This window comes from Rattus rattus, chromosome 6 (genome assembly GCF_011064425.1).
Source record: "Rattus rattus isolate New Zealand chromosome 6, Rrattus_CSIRO_v1, whole genome shotgun sequence".
NCBI classification, from domain to species: Eukaryota; Metazoa; Chordata; class Mammalia; order Rodentia; family Muridae; genus Rattus; species Rattus rattus.
In genome coordinates this window covers 115,954,251-115,977,657 of record NC_046159.1, presented here as the reverse complement: position 1 = coordinate 115,977,657, position 23,407 = coordinate 115,954,251, and the positions used below count along the sequence as shown (strand labels likewise).

The following is a 23,407-nucleotide window of genomic DNA, read 5'->3' as shown; positions in this document are numbered from 1 at the left end:
ACCGGTTTGGGCAACATATCAAAACCCCACATCAAACAAACCTTTACTTGTGAATAAGTGCAGTAGAATAGTATGCCAGTAAGTACATATTAATATATTATCTATCAGTATAATAATATTAGTAAATTAGTAAATATAAATAAAAATGTCTATCTTAGGAAAAATGCAACATAAAGACTCAGGGAAATTACAAATCATAACACTATATCCTTCCAATCTCCCAAGAAAACATTGGGAGAATTACTCGCAGTAGTGCCAACTAATAATTAACATTAGGATGTTACTAATATTACCAGCTATTGATAGTTACTACCATTAATATATAGTACTTGAGTAGGTCCTTAACATTTTTTTTTGCTGTGAATGTATGTTCTTGTGATAATTCTTTTATCAGATTGTGGGCCTGATAGCACAGAGCGAGCTGTTCATAACTTTTGCTTGAAAACAAAGTATCACGGAGTAAAACCAAAACACAGAGCCAGGTAGCTGGGATGTTTGAGATACTGCAAACATCTTTTACTGCATTTAATCTATTTAATGAACATAGAAGTTGCTCTGACTGAATGGATTTTTATTGCCAGCAAGCTGTCACACTTGTTGTCAGAAGCACACCTGGCGATGTCGTACGCATGGAAAAAAAATGTTCAGAAACAGGATGTAAGTCTGTGAATAATCTAGTCTACATTTGGGTATGATACTCTCTGAAGTCCAGGATTACACCTGCAGACAAATTCAGAGTTATGAAAACCAAGTTTTCTCCACATCACAACACGGGCAAACTACAGAACAAACTTTGTACATGAATGGTAACTGGGAGGCACACCACTTTGACGGAAGTACAATAGGGTTGGCGCTGTGACCAGAAATGGCTTCTCTTCACAATGCTGTGTCATGGGAGGTGCTTCTCTCATAGGACCACATAGGACGTTATGTTGATATGACTATTGAAAAGCAAAGTCAGATATACTAACAACAACAAACAAAAGAAAACAGAATTAAAAAACAAAACAACAAAAGTAGCTCATAGCCCAGTCACGAGCACAGCCAAGTTCTAGGTGAAGCTATACATATGAATATGGTTTTCTTTCCAAAAATACATGGCATTTCTCTCTTTATCTCCAAGTTCGCTTTCTAAAGAAATTAGAGCATTTTTATTTGGTCAAGACAGTAAATACAGCTACAAAGACAAGGTGCGCAAAACGATGCAGAGGCCTTCCTTCCTCTTGAGGAACTGTGTGTCCTCAGCCTTCTTCTTCCTCATCACTATCCTTCATGGTAATGCCCTGAAGTCCTCCTCCTTCTGAGACAGAGGCTGTGGCCTCCTCCACGGTTAAACGTCTGTGCAGAGTATCATACGTCTTACTGTTCAGCGTTCCCTCCAACACACCCTGCAATCGGAAATCCCTGTAGGTTTTCTAGAAGAAAAAGAGAGTATTTGCTTCGATTAGTGAGACATGCGCGCATACACATGGGCCTATGTGTGCAGATGGTATGTTTGGGTTCTTAAAGGGCATTTTAGAAATATGGGAGGAATGCACGAATAGATTCTAACTGTGGCTGCTCATACCGATCATCTTGACAGTGTATTTCTGGGGAGAAAACAGAATGAGGGAGTTGGGATGGTGCTACTCAAACTCCCATCCCATGGATAGATCAAAATGTTGTGACTACCAGATGACGAATTAACTCCCCTGCTCCAAACATTACTAACTGCACTGAGTTTAGTACTGAAGAGTCCGAATCAAAGGTAACAGGATGTTTATGTGCATTTGCAATAGGAAGAACTTCTTAGGTTTTCAATAAGGAAGTTTTTCCTTTAATACTGAAAAAATATACTTAATTTTATATAATATGTTAGTGTTGGGGGCAGGCATTGGAGGAGAAAATCACGAGTAAAAGAAGTTCACATTTTATGCACTTATGAATTACAAAATGTATTTACTCATGGTATGCTACTGGAAAGTTATGTTTATATTATGCCTATAAGAGTTTTACCTTTTTCCTTTGCAATGCTCCTAGAACGGTAAGTGTCACAATTCTGGGGAAGGTTTTCCATAATTAGGAAAAGTAAAATGAACATATCTTTTGGTAAGATAATAAGGCATCATATAACATGTTAGAGCTGTGCTTTATGGACTACCTATGAATAGAATTCAGTGTTTAGTATCTCAATGTAGTTCAATGTTACTGTTTCTTTCTATAGTGGTTCTTCTTTAAAATTATAATTACATTTATTTGTTTCGTGTGTGTGTGTGTGTGTGTGTGTGTGTGTGTGTGTGTGTGTCTAGTTTGTCTGTGTGCATGTGTGACTATCAGAGGACAACTAGTTTGAGTTGGCTCTTTCCTTCAACCATACGGATCTTTCGGGATCAACTCAAGGCTGTCAGACTTTAGAGCAAGCACCTTTTATACACTGAGCCATCACATTGGCCAATTTATAGCAATTCTTCAAATTTTTTTCTCCCTGTAGGATTTAAAATATCTAACCTATAAAGCTTCTCTTATGCTTAAAGTGTGATTGTTTTCACGACTCAATAAGACTGCTTACTAGTATAGTACTTTGGCAGGGGGAGAAGAATGTCTACTTATTCGTATGGAGAAACCAAGAACTCATAGAGATTCTTCATTCCACGGGGGAACTTTGAAAGGCCTTTTAAATAGGCGCCTTTCACAATTCTGCTGGTTGCAGAATTTAGAATCAGAAGCAGACAGACTGCAGTGGATTTCTCAAAGTGTCAGTTGATGCCAATATACCATTTTGTTAAGTGATTGCTAACGGGTAGGTTTTGTTTGCTTTGTTTTTTTTTTTTTTTTAATAAGTAATAGGTGAAAAAAAAGAGTCAAATCAGGAGGAATATTGTATCACACTGTGCAACATCATAACCCCAGTAGATGGAAACACAGTGAGGAGAAGCTTGGTTCTGTTCAATACAGCAGACATTGTCAAAACAATTCTATCAGAACGTACAGACAATCCCACAAACTCCAACACTGGCACTAAAGACACCTATCACATGGGTCAGGAAGTGCATACTCGTCTCCCCATTCAGCACATGTGCTTTCTGGGAAAAGCAGGAGCACTGACAGTAATGGAAACTCCTGGAAGCTCTGGACCTGTTTCAGTTTACCCTCCTGCCCTCTTTCCTTGAGTTGTGCCCATGGTGTCTCTAGAAGTGACATGTAGATGTCAGGGTGGAGGACAACGTACTCTTTCTCATTTGATCACTTGACAGGAATAAACTTCATGTTAAAAACCAACGCCACTGTCTACAAATGAGCTGAAGCCTGATAATCATGGCATGGCATCTAGGGTCAGCGTCTCCACAGCAAATCTGATCTAAATTCAGAGAGTACTTCTCTTAGATGATTAAATCTATTTCCACTACCATTTCAGTAGTTTATCCTAAATCATATACAGTCTACCACCCTCATATTCCCTAACTGGAATAAACTTACTATGATGCACTCCTTAGTTGCCTTCTGATTCATAAGTTATTCACAAGTACCATGAAGGCGACACTGCTTCGAGGTACCAAAAGTCATCGTTAACATTGACAACCAGGGAAGGAACTCTGAAATGTGACTTTTGCCTAGAAAATGTGATAATGAATATACATGGCATTATGGCCACAAACATTTAAGTTACATCCTATAGTTGTCGTTTTAGTTAGGTTAAAATTGTATTAAGCACACGACACACAAACCCCTCACTTACAGATGAATAATGGAACACTGTATCGTGCCACAATTACTTACTAAGTTCTACGTTTGCCCTTTGGGTTTGGTTGAAATGACTTCCTTCAGTCTTAGTTCAGTGATTACTAAGTTAGCTCTGACTGGGCTTAAACCATGGATTCAAAGTCCCAAAGGCTTTCACATTTAAATATACTTAAGACCCGTTTCCTTATTCTGTGAGCAAATAACAATCAGCAGGTGAGGTGCAGGGCAGATCCTTACAAACTCCAATTCATAAAATGTTGCCAACACCTGGGACCTTCTCGGGCGCCCACATTGGCAAGGTTGGCTTTTCATTAAGACAAGGACCTGCCACAGGGTGCTGCTTGCTTCTTTTCTCCTGGCAAAACAAGCAGCTCATTTATATTACCTGCTTTAATATGTTTTATGGCCACCGGGGAGAACATAAATCAACAACCATTTCGATTATTTGGGGATCTTACTTTTCTCCTTCTTGAAGAAGTCGTTCTGATGTTAAATCTTCATACATAATTTCACAGACTTTGATTTTTTTTTTTAATGCCAGACTTACTGACCTTACTGGTCCCTCCCTTCCTCCCTTCCTTCCTTCCTTCCTTCCTTCCTTCCTTCCTTCCTTCCTTCTCTTTCTTAAAACAACTGAATGGATTTCTGTGTACTGTTAATGAACATTGTTGACTTTCACACAGATAACTCTCAGGTCTTTCTGAGCTTGGAATAATGGCCATGCTTATGCGTAGTTAGAGAGGAAGTAGACTGAGTCTAGTCAGGTTGAGAGGATCCTGGATCGAATGCTGGGATCAGCTGTAACAGGCAGGCCAAATCCAAATGATCTAGGTAGAAGGAAGGGGCACCTAGCAGTCTTCACAATTCTACATGCATGATGTTTAGACCTTGTTAGAAAGAAACTCAGCAGACTTAGCCCTTCTCTCCTCCTCTTGCTCCCTTCCCCTCTTCCCCCTCTCTCCTCATTCCCCTCCCCAGTCTCTCCACATGCTCACCACCAGCCTCTACTCTTCTGCTCCCGCTCTCTATCTCTCTGTGTCTGTCTGTCTGTCTCTGCCTTTGTCTCAACTTCCCTCCCCATGCCTGAATAAACTCTATTCTGGACTTAAAAGAAAAAAAAACTCAGTGGAAAATGGTTACTAAAAACAAAACCACAATTATGAGTAAAAATGATTTTTATGAACAAAACCAAAATCAGTTTTAAGGATCTGATGATTCATTGCATGAAGCTGGTTTAAGTTTGTTTATGGTCAAAGTTGGAAATGTTAGAATGTTCAATCAATACTTCCCCTTGATATTCACCACGAACACGATAATTTTACTAATACTTGATTAGACGTATTAGCCAGAAGAGCTCATGGAGAGCTGTGGCTGTTGACACAGGCCTGTCATTTCTGGTATTTGGGAAGCTGAGACAGGATGATTCCTGGGTGTTCAAGATCTGTCTGGGTGACAGAGAGGGTCTGAGGTCACCCTAGGAAACTCAGCAACAGCACGTTTCAGGGTAAGAAATGCAGAAGATGAATTGGGGACATAGCTCAGTGATGGAGTGCCTAGCACACTGTTTTTGGCCCAGAGAAAAAAGTAAAAATGAAACAAGTCAAATGTTATGAAACTTAATTGCACACTTATTGGTGTTCATTATTCATGGCCATGAGAGGAGATTATCTTAAAAGAAGGGGACACTGGACTAGAGCAATAGGAAAAAGCTGCTGCAATATTTACAAACTTATTAACTCTTCTTTCATGTGAACATAGTCAATGAGAAGATGTGGTCTCTTAGCACAGTCTATGCATAGAATGTCGTTAGCTGTCCTTATGTTTACACTTGATTGTAGACTATTTTTGGAAGCCACATCTCAGTAAGTTGAAAGCATTTCAAACTTTTAAAGAACAAATGATTGGCAAGTAAAAAAAAAAAGAGAGAGAGAGAAAATTTTAATTCCCCAAACAAAGAGATTAGCTATCTTTCAACTGAGGGTTGAAATGGCTTCTGACATATTGAACACGATAGACAGAAGCTTGGAATATGGCCGCTGGAGAAGACAGCCAGTGGCCCCATTCACATAACAGTATAGGATGTTATGCACATGCACATGTGATGTAAAGGCCGCATCCTGATTGTCCTTTATGCAAAACAAACTGAAAGCAGTCCAAGTTACACAGAAACAAAGGAGGCATGATGGTGGACTAGGGCGCATCGGAACGGGTGTCCCTGTGTGGTTCCAGTTCTTTGTAAAGTAAATGGTTCCTCCTATGAGGGATTGAGGACATTTTCGCTTTTATATGAAATGTGTGGGTGTGTGGCAATCACTCCTTGTTATTGGTCACTGATCGTCATTGCTATCATTTTAGCGTCGTTCAGTTCCGACTTCGAGGCAAATCGCCCTAATCTGATTTTGGAACACAATTCATCTGTGGCTCTGACTTGTAGTAACTTGAGTGTCTGTAGCACCAAACAATTGGTTTGTGAATTAGACTCTAGGAACCAGGAAAACGGTTTTTCCGCGGTAAATTTTAAAATGTGAATGGAGATTTCTTTTAATGATGTAATTCAGTGGCGCTCTGAATGTTTCAGCACCATATGAGACTCTTCTGGAGGCCTGATAATCTGTAGATCGCTGGGTCTTATCATTACTTCCTGATTCCACCGGTTTAGGCTGTTGCCCAAGGACCCTGTGGTTCTGACAAATCCGAAGGGGGTACTGATAGTTTTAGGTTAGAATGGCACACTGAGAAGCACTGTGTGTGGTCATGCATGCCTGACATCCTACATGCATATGTAGTATGTGTACACATATACACATACATTCATATATATATATATATATATCACTAATAAATAGCACCAAATGGAAGGTCTACTGCATTAAAAGCTTGATTCTTGGTTTACTTTCAGCTATATCAACAAAATTTGATTTTTGAAAGCAGAGTACATTTTTGCCCCCCACAAAAATTTGTTGGGTAGATATATTATTTAAAGCTCCCAGCTGTTAAAGATAAAAATAGGCCAGTACCTTTTTATCTTGAAGAACAAAACTCCAAGAGTTCTGTCGAACGCCTGTAAGATCTGTGTTAACAGTTCTGGATGCTCCCTAACAGTCGACGTCGTTTACAGGTTTGAAGAGGCACAGTGTATAATTTCCTAACGGGGCCTGGGCAAATCGTGCATTTCCCTTATTTTATGGTCAAGTCCAATTCAAAAGCCCTCATGATTAATACATCGTCCTCACAAACGCGAAGAATGTACTTTCTTCTGACAATGAGTGTAAAAATCACCGTGGACCTACCACATTCAAGTACACGCCTGGGGGATTTGTGTCACCGCCTTTCCCTATGAGTACTTACGTCCACCGACGCTTGTTTTCTTTTGGTGGGACAGTGTCTTACCACTACTCTTTATGGTTTGCCAGGCAGCTCACATTTCAACACCTCATTTACCTTCACAATCTTGATGAGCGTCTTCAGTTGGTAAATATGGAGCTGGAGGTCTAGTCTGTCAGCCAGCCACACACAGATGACTTTCATGGAATTGCTGTACCATTGCTGGAAAGAAGGAAGGGGAGGGGGGGCAGGAGGACAAAAAAAAAGAGAAAGAAAACAATGTCTGCAGTATTCGTTTAACAGATTCAGTAATGAGAGGGTAATGAAGCACTCTGAAATGACCACAGATCAGCACTTGAAGTCAATAATGCTATAATTTCCTGTTAACGGAATTGTATGTTTTGCTGGCAAATCTGCTGAGCTGACCTAGGCCGTTCTTTACACGAATTAGCATTACAGTGTTTAGCTGTAATGCATTCATGGGAAATCATGGTTTTGCACTTTGCAGCCTAGTGGCCTGCTTGGCAATTTGTAAGTAACAATAGGTACTAACTACACATTAGGGGACTGAATGGATGGCCAGGCTGCAGGGAATAATACAAAACAAAACAAAACAAAAAACCAAACCAAACCAAACCAAAACAACAATAACGAAAACCCACCAGGTAAATCATTTTCAAAGGGAAATTTCCTATTGGTCTCCATGCTATGAAGAATTCAAACAGTTAGGAGTGTTAGAACCCAAGTCCTGATGCTATGCCTACATATAATGTTTTGAAGGGTGGCAAAACGTATCCACCGCTTACTAAATGGTGATCCATGATGCCTTTGTAGGAATCTTATGGAACAAGTGCCAAGATGCTTTACATGACTTAAATCAAGATTTACTGAGATCACAGGAAGGAGCCTTGTCAAGATGGAGTTCTTGTATGCAGCAAGAATCACAAAGCACACATTGTTACCCAGATCAGGAAAGGAAAAGATCTACATTGCTTTGCAAGTACTCTTGGGGGCTTCATCTTTTTTCCATTTATTACAACTCTATTGACGGTGAAAGAAACTGAAATTCTTTGGCAGCAATTCCCTGCTCTGTACAATGTAATGCACACTGAGCAGGAAAAAAAATTAAAAGATACTTTGCTCTCCTATGTTCAAAAAGGGCACCTGATATTAATTGTGTCATTTTAAGAGATTCGGTGATTATGTGATTCAGTGATTTTAAGATCCAGGTGGTTGGTAATGGTGTAATAATGTTGCCACTCATAGGGCAACAGAAATATCAACAATGATTTGGCATTTACAAAGTGAGAGAAGTGTTTTGAAAGAGTTTGTGTGTGTGTGTGTGTGTGTGTGCTTCTATACATAAATATGACAACACACCACATATGTACCTGTTTTTAGGTATCCACAGATTTTTTTTAAAAAAATCTTATTTTTCTCCATATAATGACACAATAAAATTTAATTTCTAAGAAATCATAAGTGCTACAAGTCTACAATTCATCCAGACTTGGACTTACTGACGATTTAATGGTGACTCGATGTAACAGAGTCAGAAATGGTAGTTTAAGTATGAAATGAATTAGTCACACACTTTATTTCTATTAATTCTTTACTCTATTGAAGGTGCAGGCTTAAAATGTGACAAGCAAATTAAAGTGATCTGATTTACTAAATAGAACCAAACAAGTTACTGAAAATGTTGCGTTTTACATTTCAGAGTAGACTGAGATTTAAACAGCTATTGTTCTTTCAGAGTGAATACTTTGTTTACTGTTTTAGTGCTGTCAAAATGATACTAGAAAGTTTTAAAAAGTGAGATACCCACACTCATAAATTCTTTTATTACTAGTTGATTCAGTGCTTCAACTGATAAGTGACGTCTCAAAGTCTTTTATGGATACAAGTTACCGTTTGTTTCTGACATTAATTCTACATTCATCCCCCCCCCCAATTACTTAGCCTTGGTTGCTTGTATTTTAATGTAGCTGAACACTTGGGTATGATTGGTAACAGTGAATTAGCATAGGGCACTAAGATCCTACTCCTATACCACACTGAACAGGTATTTTGGAACCTAAAATGCTGTCAAAACTGACTAAACTTTAAAAAAAAAATCTACTCTTTGTCTGGGATAGAAAATTTTTTGAAGGAGAGAAAATATTATACGTCATAAAAAGGCTAGCACAGTGCAGCAGCCACTACGTGAGTGTGCACGTATATGTGCTGAGTTGTATAAAACTGAGAGAAATGAAGTCCTCCCTTAACAAGCACACGACATGTGCCTTTATGTTTTAAAGAGTCCTCATCCCATTTCAAGTTACTTTAACTTCATTTCCCATCCTGTATAAACGGTGCTCACGACGATGCCAGAATGGCAAGGGCATTTAACAGAACACAGACATTACTGTGACTCTAAGACTTCTAACATAGCACTCAAAGTATAGATTGGGAGGAAATGAACTTGGGAATAAAAATAACCTAAACGGGAGCCAGAGAGACAAAGAGGGCGGCAGGCAGCTAAGGAAAAGGCTAAGCCATTTTTCCTCATCTTCCCTTGGAGGCAAACATCCGGACCTAGAAGCAAAGTTTCTCAGAAACGTCATCCTATCTGTTCAGAATGGGTGCTTTCGATTTAAGTCAAGGCGGACTGGAGAGTAACTGTGGCTAAATCCAGGGAATGGTTAGGGACAGTGGTGGCTCAGGGCTTCGGCTAAGAGGCCATGGAGGAGCAAGCTAATGACAACACTTGCAACTTTCCTGCCTGGGAGGAAACTGGGGCCCTCCCTCTTCCCACCCCAACAAAGCCACCAAGGAAGAGCTGCCTGCAGTCTGGTCCTTCTGGTACTGGCGTTAACACACCTCTCCTGAGGGGGAAGAATACAGTAGGTCCCCCTCCCCGGCTTTTCTTTTTTTTCATTTTTCGAAGAATCCAAATTGGGCAAGCTTCCTTTGCCCCACCAACTCAAACCCAAGCCAGCCTTTGCCTGAAACAAAGGAAAAAAAGCAAAACAAAACCCCCAAAACGTGAGAGGGTGACCACGAAGCAGAGTCAGAATGTTAGGTGTTAGGAAAAAAATCCTTCCCGTCTTGCGAAAAGTTAATTTTCTAAAGTAAGTTCTGTGACTATTTGCTTTTTTTTGCTTCAGGGACTCACAGGAAGGCGCAGCCGCCTACGCGGAAGCCCAGGGAATGGTGTTTTCCTTCGCTTTGGTCTACCCAAGGATAAAGCAGTAACTGTATATTTTACATTTTTTTCTCTCTCTCTCTGCAGCAATCCTTGATACCAGTCTACCGCTTTAAAAAAAAAAAAAGGAAAGGAGAAAAAAAAAAAAAGCTCCTTTTTTCTTTTGTGGTTCATTCAGCTCCTGTAAGGGCACGCACCATCACCACTCACTTCATCTTCTTGAGATATCTCTTTTAAAGCAAAAATAAAAGAAAAGGAAAGGCTAGGGTTGACTCTGTGAGACCCCTGTATTTATTCACACTTATTGTGCATGACTGTAGACTGGTAAATCATATTAGCAGCCCGTCTCCCCATCAAGCTGCTACTTGCTTTCCAGCCCTGGGAAGGTTCAACAAATCAACAGGAGCACGGAAAACAGAACATCAGTCTAATCTAGTGTTTAAGGTGAAGTTTTCAAACCCAATCTAAGAAGATCTTTAGAGCAAGCACCAAGCTGAAGGGCTCAGAAGGTGGTATTGACAATGAAGGAGTGTGGAAATATTGAGGAGCGCGGCACTTGTGCATTTTTAATAACAAGAGGGTCAACAAGGGCGCAAGCTCCCTCCGTGCCAGGAGTCGCCACTGACTATGGAAATTGCCACACCGGGGCCATAAACGCTCGCAGTTCATCAGCTTTCTTAAACACCCTGAACCCCCTCCGTGGACCTTTAGTCTTGAATTAACAAACCAAAGCAATGAAAAAGGGTGCAGTCTGAATGGCTGGCATTGATCCCCAACTGTGTCAGCACTGCTACAGGCCCTGAAAATCTCTCTCCATTGTCAATAGAAATTGACAAACCTCCGCTCCTAAATAGTGCAGCTGAGCCGGGCGGGATCCACGCAGCTGTAAAGGGCTCTGCTCTTGGGGCCCCGGAGCACTAACAATGGAACAGGCATGAGCTCTTTGTCAGCCTGAGACTCGGCAATTTTCTAACAAGGATTAAAGTTGTTTCTCCGCAGAGCTGGTGAAAAGAGATTTAGCAACATACCGTGCTTTCTTCGTGCAAGTTAAAGAGAAGTAGTTAAGGAATGTCATTATTCTGTTGACTAGAGGAGATACAAAACAAATATATTAAATATGCACAACCTCCCTCCCGTTTTTTTTTTTTTTTTTTTTGGCCTCATTTATAACATTTGGAGGATGATTCCATTAAGTAGAACACTTATAGCCTGGGAACAAGCACTTCACATTTATTTTGGAAGTTTTATTTTTCAAAACTCCAGCTGCTTGCCACCTGGAACGAGGTCTCAATACATACTAATGCACAATGCCTTTAGACCCTCTGTGGCTGATATTCCTAAATCTGAATCACAAGACCCCATAGGGGTTACAGAGTGAGGCTGCTCCAAGCAAATGATTTCTGGCAGAATGCAGCTTCTGATGGGGATGGCCGAGCAAAAACCGCCGCTTCGCGTGGCACCGATCTGGGATGTGCTTTCTGCTTAAGTGTTTAGATTTTCTTATTGATTACGAATTGACGCAACTAGTTGGTATATTTTCACCCTTCTCCAGCTAGGCTTGTCTCAATAGGTTTAAAAAAAAAAAAGAACAGAAAAGAAAAAAGGAAGGAGAAAGGAAGAAGGAAAAGAGGAGGAAGGAAGGAGTTAGGAAGGAGGGTGGAGGGAGGAAGGAAGGAGGAAGAAGGAGGAAAGAAGAAGGAGGAAGGAAGGACCAACACTTTTCAGGGCGCTAAGGAGTGATGGAATGGCTAGACTCCCGGACTGAGCATGTGTTTCTTTGTTTAAACAAGAGAAGCTGTTTTAAAGAGCTCAATCACTCGCTTGAAATGGAATAAACCTCACAAAATCTCATTTTCGGAAACGTAATCTTTAAACTCCAGTAGCTCAACTGAATTAAAGAACATTATTTTATTATTATTATTATTATTATTATTATTATTATTATTATTATTATTATTATTATTATTATTATTTAATGTTGAAGGCTTTGGTATGAGTGAACTATAAGCCACCCTCTAGAACCACTGATTGGCTCTACCAGAGAAACAAACATTTATACACACTGATACCCTACAGTTTTAGCAGCACACTGAAAACGTGCACGCTCTATTGGCTGTCCATTGTAACTTCTGCCAGCAGCCCCTCTACTTAATAACTAAATTATGGCTCTATTTCACTCACTTCCTGTTCCTAAAGACTCAAATGCAAATGTAACATTGATGTAAACCGGACGCGTTAATCCCATCCCCACCTCTAATTCAAGGCATCCCACAGAAACTATCATATCCAGGGTCACAGAACGGATCCCAAAACATGATTATAAGTCTCAGGCAGAGCCCTTTATAGTTGTGTGTTAGCCTGGAAAAGGGCAAAGAGCTGTATTTAAGGAAAACTGAAACCAACGTATTACAGCTGAAAACGGAGGATGTGTTCGGCCCAACCCGCACACATATCGCTGTCAGGCACAGATATGGTCACGGAGGATGGGATGGAGTAAGAACATCTCCTGGGCATGGTAGCTGAGGGCTGGTGTTCATGCACCAGAGGAAAAGAAAACAGTCCCCAGGAAGGGGGGCAGAGCTAAGGCAGTGCAAGCCCCTAATCTGTTCGCTCAAGTGAGCTGGTCTGATGAATTGTCAGTGCCTCGGTTTTCTCACCTGTATGAGGAGGTGCAGATTGTATAAACTAATCTAACACAATGGCTCTGTAGAAATGCTGGTCATCTGGGGGCCGGGAGCACAGTTCTAGGTAGACCACTTGCTTAGCATGCATGGGACCCTGTACTCTGTTCCCAACGACGGAAGAAAAATATTGTGAAATCAGATTGATTGTTTTGGGAAAAGGCACAAAGACTAAACTTAAAGAGAAAGTTAAACCACGACATTCTCATTCTTTCAGGGCTCTTTTCTTTTTTCTTTTTGATGCTGCTTGGATATTGCTTTATTTTCTTTTAGAATAAAGAAACAAGAAACTTTTGAGTTCTAGAGGTTTCTACTGGTTGTTGTTTTAATATTTTTTTCTCTTAATAAAATACAGACACAAGAATGAAACTATGAAGTGTAGTAAGAGGTGAGTAGGGTTACGGAAGTCTGGATTGATCTTTTAATTGCTGTAATTTTATATTACCATTAATTATTTTGAGACTGGGTCTTCTAATTTTTAGGGTGGCCTTGAGCTTGCTATGTAGCCACAGGTAAACTTGAACTTCTGATTCTCTCTTCTATTCCTCCTGAGTGCTACAATTATAGGCTGTGCCACCATAGTGCTGGGGGTCGAACCCAGAACTGTGAATGCTGGGCGAGCACTCTATTATGCGAACTACTTTTCTAGCCTTATACTGTTATTATAATTTTGATTATATCCTCAAACACTTTTTCTATGAAGTACAAATAAAATGAACTGAGGCCAACTGTTAACATCGATGAAGTAGATGCTATTACCAATTTTGCATATTTACATATTAATTAAGTAGAAAACTGGATTGTGATTAAACAATTTATTCAGAGCTATATATCATAGAAGATTTTAAATTTACATTTTGGCTCCAAAGTCTAAGTTTGTAATTGCTACTGCATTTCCTTCTCGAAAACAAGCTAGCTTTTCTGTACTGTTAGCAAAACATTCCAATCCTTTAAGGCAATTTGAGTTTTTTTTATAGTATAAAAGAAAACGATTCCTTTAATTCCTGGTGGCCACCGACTGATCGCAACATAGTACTTGCTGTCCACCAGTTTCTTGCAAGGTGAGGAACTCTGTCAGATGCCAAACATCTATAAATCTGCTAATGTACTGTGCAATCTAAGGGAATTCTTTGAAGAGCCGTATTCCTTTAGAAAAAAATCAAATGGGGTTGGGGATTTAGCTCAGTGGTAGAGCGTTTGCCTAGTGCAAAGGCCCTGGGTTCGGTCCCCAGCTCGAAAAAAAAAAAAAAAAAAAAAAAAAAAAAAGAAAAATCAAATGATTGCTATAAAACTCTGACATCATCTCCCCTTGCAATTTTTTTATTGCCTAATGTTTACAAATACTAAAAAAACCCAAAAACCCTACAACCTAATTTTTTAATTAAAACTGTAAGAGAACAGTGAACAGGAAAAAAAAAAAAACGATCTGCATAGGAGAACTCTATACATGGGGATTTCTGCATGTTCTCTTTAAGCACAGAACATATGATACACACTTTTTGATGTTTTATGATTACAGGGGTTTTTGTTTCGTTTTGTTTTGTTTTAAGTATGACAGGACACTGATGTTTTGCAAATCATGAGCCTTTCCTTGGCTAATTTACTTATTTAGAGAATGGTTCCCATGAAGTTTAGGATGGCCTTGAACTCCACCTATAGTTGAGGGTGACCTTGAACCCCCGACCTTCTTGCTTACTCCTTCCGAATGCTGGGCTTATTTAAGGAAGAAAAAAGTAAAACGTGCCAACAAGAGAGTGCTGGCATCTATTAGACACTTTTTAAATTCAGAAACAACCTTCTCTGTTACTGGAGTTGCAGAGTCCCTCCTTTTAAACGTCTGTGAAGACTCCAGGTGAGGAAGTTCTGAATTAGGTCCTCATCAGCCCAGGGTAGAGCACCAGCTCCACACACTGCAAGGTGCAGAGGCTCTGTTCAGCTCGCTGCTCTAGAATTAATCCCAGACCCTCTTCATTCATTTCAGGCAACCTAAAAGCCACTCTATACTACATAAAGGGTATCAAAATCAGTATCATTTAATATTGTTTACTATCTTAAAGTAGGCAGGTGCCTCTGTGTGTTTATTTTGTAGCTTGCTTGATGCTAAAAGGCTAGTGATTATAATGTAAAAGGTGGCTGTTCCACTCTTCTCTGCCTAGGACCCAAAGACGGGAGCCATACTGGTTTGGTTACTATTTGCACAAAACAAATGAATGGTTTGGCATAAATCAGTATGTTATTTAGTCATAATAGTGTCTGTAACAGTCTCAGACACACGAATCATTTAAGAATGGTTTTCTTGGGTACTATAACCTTTTTTTTTCTGGTTGGATGGCAATTTACACACTATATATACAATTTTAGTCAATATTATATATTTTAAATCAATACATAAGACCTAAAAACATGCAGTAATCTTCAGGAATTGCTACCAAATGGTACAATGCTTCAAGATAAGAGCTAAGTTTGAGAGTTTGCTGTTTGAGGGTCTTCCTACTTGAGTTGGTTTTTTTTTTTAAATAGAGAATGGGAAACATTCCAAAATCCAGTCTTCAAAGTGCACAGGGAATGCAGTAAGCGGCTGCCTTTCTGCCTCGGTCTCAGTCAATTCCCATAGGGGGTGTGCAGCAAACCACAGAGCCAATGGCTCTGCCTTATGACGAGTTTCTCTGTGCCTTTGGTTTCTCAGAGCTTGCCGGTATCATTGGACTGGAATTGGATCATCAACTCCATCTCTCTCTGGCTATATGTGTTCACATTCGTATTGAAGGTGAGGTTCATCATTGTCTGCTATGAAAACAATACCATTTCCAACCAGGGAGAATTGGGTACTCACCTCCTACCTTATGCTTCTTACATTCTAGGTGGGTGTTGTTGTTGTTGATGTTGATATTGATGATGATGATGTTGATATTGATGATGATGATGATGATGATGATGATGATGTTGATATTGATGATGATGATATTGATGATGATGATGTTGATATTGATGATGATGATGTTGATGATGATGATGATGTTGATGATGTTGATATTGATGATGATGTTGATAATGATGATGATGATGATGTTGATATTGATGATGATGTTGATAATGATGATGATGATGTTGATGATGTTGATATTGATGATGATGATGTTGATGATGATGATGATGTTGATGATGTTGATATTGATGATGATGTTGATAATGATGATGATGATGTTGATGATGATGTTGATGATGTTGATGATGATGATGATACACAATGTGTTACAAGTCTATCTCAGGGTGTGAGTAGCCACAAGGTATTCACAGAACCTTACTTTGATCGCTATCTTTAGCCCCTGGCAGTGTATTTGGAACATAACACATATTACAAAATTGTTGGTGGATTCTTTTTTTTTTTCAATTCTTTTTTTTTTCCTCTTTGGAAATATAAAATGTTATTTGTGTATACAAAATAGAAGTGAGGCTTTTTTTTTAATAGAAAAATGACATAATTGTGTCAGAGTTGGAGTCACTGTTGTTTTGAATCATGTTTTATTAGTAGAAAAAGAATTTATTAGGGTCATATTAAGTTGCTCCATTGGTAGAGTGCTTGTTCTGCATGTGTGAGGCCCTTGGTTTGACCCTTGCACTGCAAAAATCCGATAGGTATTAAAGCTGTTGGAATCATCAAGGAGGTAATTGTGCTCCTCTAAAGAAATGGTACGTACTAGTAAAGTGGAGTTTAGATTGTGACAGTCATTTCATGTTAGCTGATGACTGAAGGGGAAGCATTGCAAACTAAGACAGTTTCCATGCCCATCTATGTGCACTCACACATGGAGGTACACTAGCACTGCATGGTAAGATGTGTTAAGCTCTAGACTGGCTTTAGGACTGTCAGCCAAGCATCAGACTGCCTCTCCAGAATGCTTACGGATATCTGGAGACCTGTTCTTCTAGTTATCTGAGGCTCTGGGGCATCTCTGAAGATGGAGTTGGAAAAGCAACATGTCTGGGAAATGTCTGTGCCTGTTGACTTTGTGAGCTGTAGAAGTGTGGGTTTCTCTTCGAGGATGCACGAGAGCTCTCTTGGAATTTGAGCCAAGAACCCAGGGAGGTCAGAGAAGGGAGACCGTGGCATGAGTTTTTGGTCTCTTCAGTGGGTGGAGAAACACTCAGCCCCAGTGTGAATTGTGTTGGAACTAACTCTGAGGCAGTTTTCTAGTCATCTACTTGAAGTATAGGGAAGTCACTACCATTTGGTAGACTGAAGAGAGACTCAGTTCTGGCCTGCACTGTCTTTCCATCTGTAACTATACCTGTGAATATCTACTCTGATGACGAAACGGTAGAGCATTCTATGTGGAAATTAACTACATCTCAGGAAAATCTGTGTGCTCTTTAGGGTGGGCACGTGGTAGCATCAGGCTTCCAGCTGTTTGCACAGAATGGTTTTTTAGAGGTGATCAATAAATGCAGGCTTCCATAAAAACAACGGGTCAAAAGAGAGGTTGGAGCATCTTCTATTTAGAATCCAACCACATCAGATAAAGTTAGCATCTGACGTTTGATTCGCAGTGTTCACCACCATTCTTTACACGTAGTCATCGGATAATGTACTAGGTTTGTCTCCTCGTTCCCTGTGTGCACAACATACATCTCAGGGAGTGCTCTCTACCAAGAAACAAGGGCAGGTAGGAGGCTAAGAGGAAAGTCAAGAGAAGGAACTATAGGAGTAGAAGTTCAAGGAGACCGTAGAGTGTGTATATAAGGATCAGAGTGCATATGTAGGAATAAGATTTGAAGGAATCTTGCCCAGCCACATTCAGACACTGCGCTTTATCTCCACTCTAAGCACGACAGCGAACACCTTGAGAAATTTCAAAGAGCAGCCATGACAATGATTAAAGGGCTAGGAACGGGACCCGTGATGAGAAGTTAAACAAATAAGGATTATTTCTCCAGGAGGAGACATGTATGACAGGTGCCTTAATAACAGTCTTCATGCATAGGAAGGATTACTGCTGAGAGGACGCTGGTACCTGCTTTTTGTTCTCCAGTGAGAGGGGAGGGGGAGGAAGTTTAAAATGCAGCATGCAGGATTTAGAAGATGTGGGTGTTGGAACTTTCCTTTTTTTTTAAACCAAGTTATTTGCCTATATTAAAATAGCAGAATTTAGAATTTTATCTTCTCGAGGCACAGGCTGAGATTAGGAAATATAGGCTCTTGATAAGTTAACTGTTCATAAGCATGTTCACGAATCATTCTTAAAATTAGATTTCTGACAAGACGTCCAATGACTAGACTGAACGACGATTTTCACCAAAAGGCTACTTTGCCCCACAGATTTTTTTTTCTTTCCCTTCCAAATTTGGATTTAGTCAATATTGGCAACCTAGCTGACACTGCTGTGCCCGCCAGTGAATGGTGCCAGCCCCGCAGAGGGGGCTGCGGGAGGACCTGCGAGGGGGCTGACTCACAGCGAGAGAATCCACAACGCGACTACAGAAATTGGCCTTGAAGCCATGTCTGCCATTTGCTTACGAAGTTAGAACTGAAAGGAAGGAGAGTAGTTATCAGTTCTGCGCAAACCCCCGCCCCCGCACTGGCCAATTGGTAGAGATGCTGGTCTTAGGGGAGCCGGGGCGTTTCAATAATAAGCCACCAGTGGCCGGATGCTGTGCAGGCATGCCGAGCGGCCTGTCAGAAGCCAGTCTGTACCAGACTCTACGGGCAGGTAGGTTCGACCCTCCAGACAAGTCTGAGGTGACAGAAGCAGGAGACCAACGCTAAGTTACTTTGGTGTGGCTCCGCATACGGCTTGCTACCCATCCCTCGCTGGTACATAAACTGAACGCCTCTTTAATTTCTTCAACACCCCATCGATCCATCAAGGCTCTGCTAGCAGCTTCGAGGTATGCTGGAGATGTACGACTCTGCACACCGTGTTTAGAAACATTTCTTCAACACGGAAACCTTGCCACCTTCTGTTTGTCCGAGGCAGTTCCAGCACTGCTGAGACACCTTAAGGTATCGGCAACATTTCTCGTCTTCTTTTTTTTTTCTTAAAAAAACAAAAAAAAAACAAAAAAAAACAAAAACCAAAAACCTCCCATCCCTTTGCAAGGGCCCCCTCCCCTCGGAAGCCCGAGCACAATTAAAGGTGAGTTAAGGCTCTGGTGGGAATGCACAGAGCGTCAGCCACTCGGAGCACTGCTCAGCTTTTGAATTGCTTTTTCTCCTTCTCGGTTCTTTTAAATGGTTTTCTATGGTGGGGGCATTTTTCTTAATTAGTCACAGCTAATTAGTGTTCTGGCATAGACGAGTAATCAGAAATGTCAGAACTGCAAGGCTACATGGCCCTAATCCTTTGATAATAATTTAGCCTCCTGGGAGGGCCCCAAGCTGCGGTAAGTAGTGACTGACAATAAAGGTAAAATTAGGCGGGCGGCAGACCATTAGGATGGAAAAATAAAAAGCACTACCAAGTCCTGCTGGGCACCATCAGGCAACTAACTGCACGGCCAGATGAGGTGCCTGTTTAAGCCTGTGTTGTTAATTAGCTGATTCTATCGGCTCTGTCGCAGATGTCCAGGTGCCTCATGCGAAGATGCGTGTTCCTGGGCATGTGCCAAGTGACAACTGTGGACCCCGATCGCATTTCAAGAGCTGAAGTTTAAGGAGTCCACGTATGTCCTGAAGATCCTTTTGAATTATCAAAGAAATAAGATCAACAAGCTACATTTTTTTTCTCCCCCTCCCTTGTTGAATTTCTCTTAGGCAATTAGGCACGCTCATCTCAAGTTTCCCCCGTTCTAATTCAACCGCAGCTTAGATTCAAATGAGGGCCTTTGGCCTCCCCAGAACAGTGCCCGGGCTTGCCAAAGCTATTTTGGCATACGCTGTACATCAAACGTGGACGCTTTCTCCATCAATTCTTACACTTACAAATAATAACATTAAAATGAGGATTACTCGCCCAAGTGAAAGGAGACAGCCGTGCAGCTGCGACAGGAGAACGCCTTTTAAAGCATGACAGAGTCAGAGGGAGGAAAGTGGTCAGGAGCAGGCCCTGAGCCATATCTACCGAGGCTGAGGAGACTTAAAAGTGCTTTAAAAGTGCTCAAAGTGTTCAAATACAGTGGGCAAAACAAGGCAGGAGACACAGAACAACCTCTGGGAAACAAATTTTTGCAATAGCTGCGAGGGGCACTGAGACACACGGCGTGAGAAGAGCCAAGAGACTGCTTCTCAGGGCCACACAATGCACCTTGAAAATCTGCTTTTGGCATACAGCGAGGCAGACCAAAGGTGCACAGCATAACAATAGAAATAAATTTCTTCAGAGATCCTCAACTACCTCGATGCACTTGGCAATTATCATCCTTTCTGCTGGTGAAGAAGGGGGAGCAGTTATGACACAGGTGTCATGGAGTGCTTAATCTCAGAGTGTTGTTAGGAAAGTCCTGGTCAGGCATAATGGGCCCAGACGGAATGTTTTACATTGGTCTACCTTTTACAGAGAAACCATAACAGTGAAGAAGATCTTTGCCAGTAGAAGTCTATGAGGTCAACTCTAGAACCACCACCCAGTCAATCTGAAAGCAAAAGATCACTGAATGAGGGAAGCTGCTACCTTTAAATTGACACTCACACATCGGAGAAGAGATCTTAAGTAAGAGACTGGATGTCAGGCAACAGAGATCGTTTTCACTGGACTCGGTCTCATCCCATACCATTTTTCAAGGCTGCTTACAGGAAGAAAAAGCCCTCACCGAAAGATGAGGCTTAAAATGTGTGCAGTCAATTCTAAATATACTTGACCAAAGGTGTCATGGAACGGAAGTTTTATCTATTGGCAGTGTTCCTCTCTCCTCTTTCTTGAGAGAGGGTCTTGCCATATATGATCTATCTATTTATGTCTCTATCTATCTATCTATCTATCTATCTATCTATCTATCTATCTATCTATCTATCTATCCATTCATCTATCTATCTATCTATCTATCTATCTATCCATTCATCTATCTATCTATCTATCTATCTATCTATCTATCTATCTATCTATCTATCTATCTATCTATCTATCTATCTATCTATCTATCTATCTATCTATCTATCTATCTATCTATCTATCTATCTCTATCTATGTATCTCTATGTATGTATGTATCTACCTATGTATGTATGTACATATGTATGTATGCATCTATCTATCCATTCATCTATCTATCTATCTATCTATCTATCTATCTATCTCTTTCTATCTATGTATCTCTATGTATGTATGTATCTACCTATGTATGTATGCATCTATCTATCCATTCATCTATCTATCTCTCTCTCTATCTCTATCTATCCATTCATCTCTCTATCTCTCTATCTCTCTATCTCTCTATCTCTCTATCTCTATCTATGTATCTCTATGTATGTATGTATCTACCTATGTATGTATGTACATATGTATGTATGCATCTATCTATCTATCCATTCATCTCTCTCTCTCTCTATCTCTCTATCTCTATCTACTATCTATGTATCTCTATGTATGTATGCATCTACCTATGTATGTATGTACATATGTATGTATGCATCTATCTACCCATTCATCTCTTTCTATCTCTATCTATCTATCTATCTATCTCTATCTATCTATCTATCTATCTATCTATCTATCTATCTATCTATGTATCTCTATGTATGTATGTATCTACCTATGTATGTATGTATGTACATATGTATGTATGTGTGCATCTATCTAACTGTCTGTCTATCTATCATTTATCTATCCCATAGTAGCATTAAACTTTAGGTCCCCCTGTTTCATCCTTGTGAGTGCTGAAATTGCAAGCATATACCATCACACCCAGTTCAGAAGTCATTCTTATCTATGCTTTGTTGATTTAAATTGTTTTTGGGACATTCACATAGTAACAAGTTGAATCTTTAATTAAATTAGGAGCAGTACTACTGATGTTACTGAGCACAAATACACTCTTATACCAAAACATGTAGGCAATGGTGTGACAGCCTGGATAAAAACATCCTGAGCATCTATGTGTCCTCCCTTCCTTATTTAGGAGTCCAGAGACAAGAGACCCTATGACCAAAATTAATTTCATTTGGAAATCCTATTTCCTTGCGTTATTTTCATGTTTTGCTTATTATGATAATACCAATAGGTTATGGAACCTATTTATATCATAAAGGTTAGTTGGGCTCAAAATGTTTAATTGAGGTTTGTTGTTTTCTTGTTGTTGTTGAACTAGGGAAAATCCTTTTCATGCCCTGTCCTTGGAAACGAATCCTTTACAAAGCTGGATGAGTATAACTGACTAGCTATCACTTAAAGAACTTCATTTAATTTTATAAGGCATCACAACAATGTTTAATAAAACTCGCATAGGGATGAATCTCCTCAACAATTAAGTATTTAATCAGTTTATAACACAGGAGAATGCTTAATCTGCATGATTTGCCAATTAGATACTGCACCCTGGTGTGCCTTCCTCAACATGAAAACCGGAACAAGGTTGTTTAGGGAATTCCAGTTGGGCACACCCAATAAATGCACGAAGGTTTGGAGGACTGGGTAGTGTTGGTGTCCAGGGAGATAAGATATGCACTGGTGAGCCTTCCACCTCAACTCTAGGTGCTGGATTTTAGGAAATGAGTACCCTGGTGGCTTTTACTGGGGGATGTAGTCTTGACTTCTTGTCTGCATTATTTGGCCGAGAGAACCAATACCCTCCATGAATGTCCCCATGCTCTCTCATGATACAAAGGCACCTGCAGCTTGTGCTCCATGCCCTGAAGCCTGGGAAAGGAAGTAGACACTTTGCCTAGGAAGACTCACAGGCAGCTTTAAAAAGGGAATGTCAGACTATAGAGAGGTGTGTGTGTGTGTGTGTGTGTGTGTGCGCGCGCGCGCGCGCGCGTGCATGTGTGTGAGTGCCACAGCCAACACGTGGAGTAAAGTACAACTCACGGGAGTCAGTTCTCTCCATCTACCATGTGGCTCCCAGGAACTGAATTCTGGTTGTCTGGTTTGGGGGCAGGCACCTGTGTCCACTGAGCCATCTTACGAATCCGTAGCTATTCTTTAACGTAGACTTTCTTTTCTACTTATCTCCTGTACTTGATGTGGCTTTTCAGCTAGGACACTTTGTTTTCATCTGATTCACAGAAAAGGATGAAAAATTGTTACCCCGTTGAGGAAGGAAGACTCCCGATGGCACCAACCAAGTGATTCCTACTACCTCTGCCAAATTAAAAACACCAACGATTGATGGACTAAGGATCTGGTTTTCAGAAATGATTTGAAATTTTGGTTGATCCTCAGTTTGTTGTGGCTCACTAAACTGAACGTTAGGTAGACATTTGGAAAATCCCCTACACAATGAATGGCACAACCGTGGCTGGAACTCAGATTTCTGGAATCTGTGCCTGTCACAGAACACGACTTTATTTTCAAATTTTGTCTGTCTGAGATATGGTTGAAACATGGGATTTCATGGAAACATCT

The 23,407-nt window shown here is 40.4% G+C and overlaps 1 protein-coding gene across 12 annotated transcripts in view; it reads right to left on the bottom strand.

Moving 5' to 3' along the window:
- Window positions 1–485: 485 nt before the first annotated feature.
- Window positions 486–23,407, bottom strand: part of Cadps2 (calcium dependent secretion activator 2) — a 525,569-nt gene continuing 502,647 nt past the window's right edge. For all 12 annotated transcript variants that reach the window (XM_032906883.1, XM_032906888.1, XM_032906885.1 and 9 more), the window contains 2 exons: window positions 7,162–7,266; window positions 486–1,415 (listed from right to left, as the gene is read on the bottom strand). In XM_032906883.1, the coding sequence (XP_032762774.1) occupies window positions 1,242–1,415; window positions 7,162–7,266 (279 nt within the window). In that variant the 3' untranslated portion in view covers window positions 486–1,241. The remainder of the gene's footprint in view (window positions 1,416–7,161; window positions 7,267–23,407) is intronic.